This window comes from Eretmochelys imbricata, chromosome 3 (assembly GCF_965152235.1).
Source record: "Eretmochelys imbricata isolate rEreImb1 chromosome 3, rEreImb1.hap1, whole genome shotgun sequence".
NCBI lineage: Eukaryota > Metazoa > Chordata > Testudines > Cheloniidae > Eretmochelys > Eretmochelys imbricata.
In genome coordinates, this window is record NC_135574.1 from 105,115,283 (window position 1) to 105,124,129 (window position 8,847).

Here is an 8,847-nt window from a genome sequence, read left to right on the forward strand (position 1 = left end):
AGGAAAACATAACAAAACCAAACGTAAAACAACAGGAAAGTTCCAGTGGAGTAACACAATGACCAGTCCGGCCAGAGTCGACCCTGCATGCAGCTAACTGAACAAGGGGCGTGAGGGCAATGTGGACCCCAGCCAGCGGACTACTACACTGCACTTACAGCAGGAGATCGGGCCAAACAGGCTTTGGGGATGTTGCGCGTGGTTTGCACTATTTCTCTTTCTTGTTTTATACAGCCACAGACCTGGGGGGGGGGGTTGAGAGGGGGACAGAGAAACGCTTTAGAGAATTCACTATTAAATCCTTGTTACAAGGAAAACTGCATCATTGCCAGTACAACATGTTTAAAGGAGATTCAATTATAAGCATGCATGCATTCTTTTAAGCTATATTGTGTGAAAAGTCATCGTCATTCCTAGCTGTCATATCCTGGAGTGGAGCAGAGAAGCTTCCCAGAAATGTAGGTGTTGCCTTTAAAAACAAACAAACAACAAACAACAAACAAACCAACCAAAAACAAACAAACCCCCAACAACTCATCGTCTCTTTGCACCTGCGAACCGTACAATGACCACCATGTCTTTTCTTTTCTTTTCTTTCTTTCTTTCTTTTCTTTTTTTTTTTTTTTTTGCATCCACTTTAAGGAAATATTTACATTTTTTGTTTTGTTTTTACAACAGGGATTTTTGTTTTAGTATAAGAAGAAAACATGGCCCGAGAATCCAACTAAAACATTACCTTTGTAAGGTCCTTACTACACTAATCCCTCGTTACAACGAATGCAGTTTGGACAAGCTCGGCTGCCGGTGGGAGGAAACACACGGGCGCTCAGCAAAGGAAGAGAAGCATGCATGCGAACGCAGGACTTCTTGTGTGGCGTCTTCCTGCAGCATCACCGAACAGAACTTGTTTGAAAGTGTGATCTCTGGTATAGCTAAAAGGGCGCCGGAGTTTTCAGTGTCACTTCAGTAAGTCCTTGGATTCTGCTGAGATCCTGCTCATGTTGGCTGTGGTGAGGGCAGACAGGTGTGGCGGAGGGGGCATTTGACAGATAGTGCAAGGGCAAGGCAAACCCGCCCAGTGCTGGAAGCCACTGCCAAGCTGGAGGGCTGGCGGGGCAGAGGGAGTCTTGAGTAAAGAGTGAGGGGGCCTGATCGTGCCAATCCCTGGCAGGGAGGCGGACAGCGGGGAGGAGGTGTTGGCTGAAGACAAGGCACTGCCAAGGATGGGGTGGACCTGGTGGACCGTGCTAGCTGCGTGGGCTGGGTGCCCGCCTGAGTGCCCCACTGTCCCGCAGTGAAAGGCGGAGTGGTGTCCTCCATAGATTTCACCCACCAGCCTCTTCATCTCCTCTAGGGAGCTGGTGAGCATCAGGATGTAGTTTCTGGCCAGCAGGAGGGTAGCAATTTTGGAGAGTTTCCTCACGGAAGGTCCATGAGCGTAGGGCATCACCTCCCTCAGCCCATCCATGGCCAGGTTCAGGTCGTGCATCCTTTTGCGTTCCCGCCCATTGATCTTCAGCCTGAGCTGCTGCAGGTCCTGCTCCGAGAGCTGCTTCTTGATTTTGTACTTGCTGCCTTCCCCTCCGGCCTTGGAGCCGTTTCTGGAGAGGCCTTCCCCGGACATCTTCTGCACCAGGTCGCCCTGAGTGGAGGAGACCGAGTTGAGCCGGTTGTCCTGATGGTGGTGGTGATGATGGTGGTGATGGTGATCTCTCAGGTACATCTCATCCATGTCTGGCGAGGAAGCTCTGCTGGAGACAGAGCTGGAGTCAGAATTCATTGTATTGGGGCTTCGGAGCAAGAAATTTCTTCCCTGCTCTGGAGAGGGTGAAATAGGGTTGTTTTAAAAAATAAATAAACTGCAGGTTCTGTGGGGAGGGGGGAAAGGTTCCAACAGGAAGAAAACTCTCCTTTCTCCCTCTAATCTCTCCCGCAGGCTACCCAGCCTGTTTACAGGATAGCTGGTTGGTGTATGCTTGAACTAACCTCAGCCTGGAAAAGAGGGGCTTTTATAGCGCTGCAGCAGAGAAAAGAGACAAAAGAAGCCCTCCTATCTATAATGGTCTTGTTAGGATGACGTGCAATTATTCAGGGCGGTGCGCTTTGACTGTCCCATTTAGCAAGGACTCCCATTCATATTCATTGTGGTGCCACCCTGGGACACCTCAGCCATGGACCATCAGGAGTCAAGCAGACACAAAACCCCTCTGATTGACAACACGCACTCATCGCGGCATGTTCACGCCTTCTCCTCCCCCTGATTCTAATTTCCAATATAAAACTGCATCTAGTGTACAGTAAAGAACAGAGGGTCTGATTTGGATGTGTATTTGCTTGGGGTCATTTTTCAGTCTAGCATCTCAGTGTTAGGTAACGTTGTAGCAAATTCTATTTGTCTGAGGAAGGAGAGTAGGATTGTTTGCTTTGGGTTTTTTTTCTCGTGTGTGTGTGTCTTTTGCTCTTTCCAACCCCGAAAGAAAATAATCGTCTTCATTTCTGAATCTTTTTTCTGTACATATTTGAGTTCCCCTTTGTTTTCATTTGCCACCGATCTTTACAATTTCCTTGCTTATCATTTCTGAGCGTAACTAACTCTGCTTTGCAGGTTTCTGTTAAATTGGAGTGTGCCTTAACTGCCTTAATGTTATAGTTTTTTTTTTAATAAGTAATTGATATGGTGCCTGCCCTCCACCCACAAACAATCGCTTTCGCTTACAAATATTTGGAAATTAATCTCTCTGGCTGCAACCATTTGACTTTCTTTGCACTTTAAATAAATGGGAAACTTTGAATTTGTGTTGACAAGGATTTTTTAAGGTGGGCATTCAAATTGTTTCCAAATTAGAAGAGAGATCATTATATATTCCCGGATCTTAAAGTATTTCTTTCGATACACTGAATGGGAGGAGGTGGGGAAAGGAAGTCATCTGTGAATTGGACTGACTGAGAAGCTGCATAAAAGAACTGGACACATGCAGGCAAAAGGAAACAAACATCAAGTCACAAGGGAGAGAATCTTGCAAGCAAAAGCTAATATAGATGCGATGAATGTTTGTTAGAGTAAGTAACTGGCTCCGTAAAGTAGTTTTAGTTTGTTTGGCTTGGTATATATTTGATAACAGACACAGTAAGAGACTGGTGTGTGTGTGTGTGAGAAAGAGGGGGGGGGGAATGTGTCGGGATGCTGGAGGATGACAGTTTGTGTCTCTAGCTGGAAGTCTTTACGTTGCCCTATGTGTGTGTGTATTGTGGAGGAGCCTGTGAGAAGCGTCATGCAAGAGGGTTCCAGATATTCGGCAGTCTGGGTATCGATGTGTATGCAGGGTTTGTTTGTGGGCATATGTGAGTGCTTTCTGTGTGGGCCTGGCAGAGAGACTATGCATTGGGATGCGCCTTTGCGGGGCTAGGGAGAGGGAGTTTGAGGGGGCAGGAAAAGCCTGCCAAAGGCAGGTGTGCTTATGAGGAAGAGTGTAATTTGGACCCCAGGAGTAGTTTTATAGAGATCAGGTGTTCATAGAGGCTGCTCTTCCCCTGGGATTGCCTGGGATTGATTTGTGTGTGCTCTGCACATGCTGATTGCATGGGTGTGTGAAAGGGAAAGGCGTAGGGAGTGAATTGTGAAGAGTGACAGCGAAGGTTTGTCTTGATTAAGGTGTTTGGTTAGAAGGCTAGCACGTTCCAACCAACCCCTTCAACAACTCTTGTGTAGACAAGGCAGTGCTGCTTTTAACACGTGAAACTGGCTCAAGTTGAAACCTGGACTCCCCTTTTAACAACACACCTGATTGGAAAATGAAACCTTGACAGGAGTTTTCAGTCTGGGGATGGGTTTAATGAGAGAAGAAGACCCACTGCGCTGCTCACACTAAAAGCAACCGCAGGTAGTTAGGGCCCAAGTCATTGTTACTACAAAGAGACTTCAGACCCACATGGAAAAGAGCCAGAAAGGGATGGACGCTTTCATCCTATTGATTCTAACTGTACTTAATCTGCTGAGACAAATTTAAGACGTTCTAATTGTCATTGTTTGCCTGTAAATCCCGCGTTGGAGCAGATACCTTGGTAGAAAGAAAAGAAAAGACGCGTCTCTCACTTTAGGGCAAGTTTAGACCAATAACTGGACAGAGAAACAAGGTGCATTCCCCTTGTTCGGAAGAATGTATCACAGACGGGAAAGGAATTGAATTCAATTTCAGCTTGTTAAGCCTCTGCTGAGAGCCTTGGAGTCTTGGCGTTTCTCGTAGCTGAAACATTCCTTGGGTCAAGAGAAAGCAAAGTTGTCTGAATAACATGTCCCAACTTCCCTCTAATCTGGCGCTTCTACGACGATCCGTTCCCTTTTAATGATACCAATAACTGAATCATGCATCTGATGATCGCCCCCCTCTTCCTAGCCAAGGGAAGTAAATCTAAGAAGGACCAAGCAGGACTCAACTCCTAGCGCTATCTCTATTCCTGAAAATACACCCAGAGTTTCGCTCTCGCTGTCTCTTTCTCTCTCGGAAACCTCTTTACTGGCTTGAGTAACTGTTGGCACAACATGTAAACTGCAGGGGAGCCGACTGAGTCTCAGGAAAAGGAGTATCTATTTTAAGCTCTTGAAGAGTCAATAAAGGGAGTGTTAATTGCTGAACTATTAACAGGCTAGAAGGCAAATGTGTAACTATTATAGACGAAGGGGGGGAAAGAACCACACCCGCAATAAACCCCCCCACAAGTGAGCAGAGTAATGCGATAGCTGTAAGCAAAGGAATTCTACTCGGTCTGTCTTAAGAGCCCTTCACCCTCACAACCAACCTTAAGAGAACTTCCATCGGACCAGGTCCGGGTGAATGGCACAGCCTCCTGCTTGGCGGGCCCCAGGCGCTGGCGTTTATGAAGAGCCCTGTCCTCATATGTATTTCCTCTTAGCAAGAGACAGGAGCGACAGTTCCCGGCTTTCTACCCAAACGTCTGCTGCACGGGAGAAGCCAGGCAGCCTTCCCCAGGGGCTAATGCCCCGCGATTGGAATCCGGGTGGCTGCTTCCCTCTTCCGAGGGGAACGTGTGGTGGAGGAGAGGGACACCCTTTCAGCTGGGCCAGCCCGGCTCTGGAGGAGGAAGGGGGATCCGTAGAGAGAAATGGAGCTGCTCCTGGCTGCCTTCTCCCCCCTCTTGCTCGTCCCTCTGGGGTCACGGCGTTCGAACAAGCGCAGATCTGCGGCAGATTTCAGCGTCTCGCATTGCCAAGGGCAGCTCAGCACGTGCGATCTTTCTAGAGTTGCAGGTTACCTTCAAGCAGTGATTGAGGGGGAGTTACAGATTGAGGGCATGTTAATTGCAGGTGACAAATTGACTTGTGTTTCTCTCTCTGTCCTACCCAGGGATGGCCAGATTTGCGTTGCATGTGCCGGCCAGAGGGGTGGGAAACCAGGATCTTTACATCCGGATTTTTTAAAGCCGGGTGTATTGAATGGGTTGATGGACCAGACAATGGTAGAGAGCTGGGTTCCCGGGTGGAGGGATGCCAGCATCATTGATTAGGTGCCAGTGGGCAGTCACTTGCTGTTAGGACATTATACTTTGGGCCCGGTCTTTCAGCACTTATTCAGAAGATCCACAAAGAACACACACGTCTTCCCTCCAGCAGGCATGGGAGGGTTTTGTCTGAGCTAGGCTCTCCGGCAAATGAGCCGAGGGTAAAATATGCGAAGCCCCCGAGCTCCTGGCAGGGATCAGGGCCAAAGGCAGAAATCCAATCTGGAAAGGTACCTTCTTGCGCAGGCGATCGATGTGGCTTTCCCCAGCCACCGCAGTCTGCAGAAGCGTTGCGCCGTCACCCCTCTCTGAAATGTTTTCTCTTCCTCCAAATGGACACGCCCAGCGTGTTGACCTGCAGAAAAGGGGGCACCTTGAGACCTTCTTGTGTTTGTGGAAGGAGCAGAAAGGGGGGCCGGGAAAGGACTGGGAAGCCCCGGGTTGGGGATGGAGCAATTTGATGCATAAATGGCCTTCGGGCTGCCTTTGCCCTCACTAGAGCAATCCAGCCCCCACGTCCCGTTCCATCTCCCTGGCCGGTTACAGCCACCGCGCACACCCGCACGACTCCCGTTGCTGCGCTTCTCCCTCCCACCAGCCTGCCGAGACAGAGCTTTGCCTTGCGGGCTGGACGGCAAATCGCGGCTTGTGCTTTGTGTTCCGTTCATTTGAAATCCGACGTAGAAAGAAAAGTACACACAAACAAGTACCGCAGAGCTATTTGCGGGGCATACGAGTGTCCCCAGCGATCGGATTGCGCCCGAATGCAATGAAAGGACGCGGGACAATTGTTGTTTTGCAGTTCCTGCAACTTTGGCTGGTGCATTGGTACCTTTTCACTAGGGCAAATTTTGTTACAGCCGAAAGGACACAACATCTGCTCCGCATGTTTCAAACCAAGTTAGCGGTATCCGAGAAGCTCTGTTAGTAGCAGTAATGTAAGATTTGACAGAAAACTTCACTGCACGGAAATTCTTGTACATAAACCCAGCCCTATGCCAGAAATGACTAAAAGCTTCTTTGCCCCATGCATACTATCTAATCCTTCCCCTGTGCCATGTGGGGATATAAATAAGCAAAAAGAAATACCAGACTTCGAGAGAATGGCTTGGCACGGCAGTCTACAATTAGATGGATGGTTAGATATTAAGATAGATAGATGGGTTAGGTATTAAGTATTATTATCATCGTCGTCGTCTCAGTCTTCATCACCCCTTGTTGGAGTTTGTTAATGTAACAGGGTGTTTCCCAAAACTAGACCTTTTTGTTTAAAATGGGCCATAAGCAATTACTATATTCACTGAGCAGAAAGATTAAACAAGCAAAACACTGGCTTGGTAGTTCTACTCCTTGTTAGCGGTAGGAATGTTCCCTACAATATGTGCTTCCCTCTAGTCTATATTTCTCTTATGTGGGTGAATATAAAGCAGTGTATCATACTTCTATGTCCTATGTATTGATTATTCTCAATTACCTGCTACACTTTGCTTTTGTTTTGTTTACTTTAAAAAGTGAAATAGGGCCGAAAGCAAAACCAGTCTGAGACAAGACTATTAAGGATATTAAAAACTAGATCTTTGTCCCCTTTCAATCAATAACAAAACTCCCAGTGACATCAATAGGAGCAGAATTAGGCCCCAAGACTCTATAAGCTTAGACAAATACATATTATAATAATTGTGGGGAGCAAATAATAAGAAAGCTAAACTGTGCTGGAAAAAAACTAACATTTTCCTTCCCTTTTGATCCACCTCTTCATAAGGGGAGAATGCAAGTTTGATGAGAAAAATACATATTTTCTGATGAGAGGTAGATGCCCAACTGCCTTGCACTATGTGTCATGTGAGATTCACAGGATGTGAGGACGTGCCAGAATAGCACAAGTGCTAATTATGTGACCATATATGAAATGTAATACATTGTCAGGACTCGAGGTTTAATTTTAATGATGCATAAACATCATGGCTGATTAGGACTTGCAGATTCATTATACAGTTCTGATTTTTAAAGGTATATTAGAGTGGGAGTAATGAAATTCTATAGACATTGTTTACCTGATTTTACTTAGTGAATGTACTTCAAATTAGCAACGCCTAATTCTGAATTCTTGTGCAGTTTCTGATGGTGCATGGATGTGTCCTAAATATTTTTAGCTTGGAGACATGTTACATCCTGGATCACTTCAGTGGAGGTTTTGTTTTGGCAAGGAACACAGGATCTGACCCCCTAACATAAGGACTGACTGATTAATTCAATATGGTGTAATTTTAATGTATTACTACTGTGGGATGTTTAACAGGTTATTTTGTTTTATATTTTTTGCTACCAATATTTTGTTTATATTTAACCAAGACATTTTTAACCTGAGCTTTTAACAATAAGTATATCAAAAAGGAGATGACAAAGTTTTGACATTCTTATGATATATTATATTGTTACTATTTTATTAACTAATACTGGAAAGAAAGAAAGAAAGAAAGAAAGAAAGAAAGAAAGAAAGAAAGAAAGAAAGAAAGAAAGAAAGAAAGAAAGAAAGAAAGAAAGAAAGAAAGAAAGAAAGATGACTGTTATAGATGCTTTATCATAATATGTTGTACTGAATTCTGAAATCTGCTTGTACTTCTAGAAAGCATGTATTTCCTTCAACAGAAAGTAGTTAGGGTTCCTTTGTTATATTCTGTTTTTGCTCAGTGTGTAACTGATTTACAGCCAGATTGATAGTACCTTATCATTTGACATGCATACACCACTTCATTGTATAGTCTGTAAGGCTGGTATTTTATTTTTGTGATAATCACAAGCTTGTTTTCCAATAATTGGCTTGATCCTATTCCCAGTGAAGCCAGTATCAAAACTCCCATTGAGTGGAATGGGAGTAGGATCAGGCACAAGAAAGCTGTCACTCTCCAGATTCCAGTCAAATAAACCTAATGAGACAATTTCCCCCTTGACTCACACTCCTTTTCAAATTCATTGACATCCAGGGTAGAAGTCTGAGCAGAATACGATGCCATTTATTGGGTATGATCCTGGAGCCCTTACTCAGGTCAAAGTCACACTGAAATGAAGCAGGATCAGGCCCTTACAGATACTGGTTTTTAGACAGAATATAACATACATTGTAGATAATAACAGAGATGTGACTACTTTCTCTGTGCAGTGCAGTTGATTGGGGTTGCCATTTTCTTCCTAGATTTAAATACTTCTTTGCAAATCTTTATGAAAAAAGTAGACATTTAAAAAACTCTGAAAAGTCAAAGGGACAGAATTAGAAGTCAGTTTTCAAAAACTAATTAGTTTTATTTGAGGTGTGTGAATTGCTAATCCTTG

General features: G+C 45.1%; 1 protein-coding gene across 1 annotated transcript; it reads right to left on the reverse strand.

The window, feature by feature from the left end:
* Window positions 1–958: 958 nt before the first annotated feature.
* Window positions 959–1,780, reverse strand: OLIG3 (oligodendrocyte transcription factor 3). Its single transcript, XM_077811769.1, has one exon. It carries the CDS (start codon window positions 1,778–1,780, stop codon window positions 959–961), a length of 822 nt encoding a protein of 273 aa, XP_077667895.1.
* Between the last annotated feature and the right edge of the window lie 7,067 nt (window positions 1,781–8,847).

Coding starts and splice junctions, on each gene's coding strand:
- OLIG3 (XM_077811769.1), bottom strand. CDS start 1,780: ATGAATTCTGACTCCAGCTCTGTCTCCAGCAGAGCTTCCTCGCCAGAC.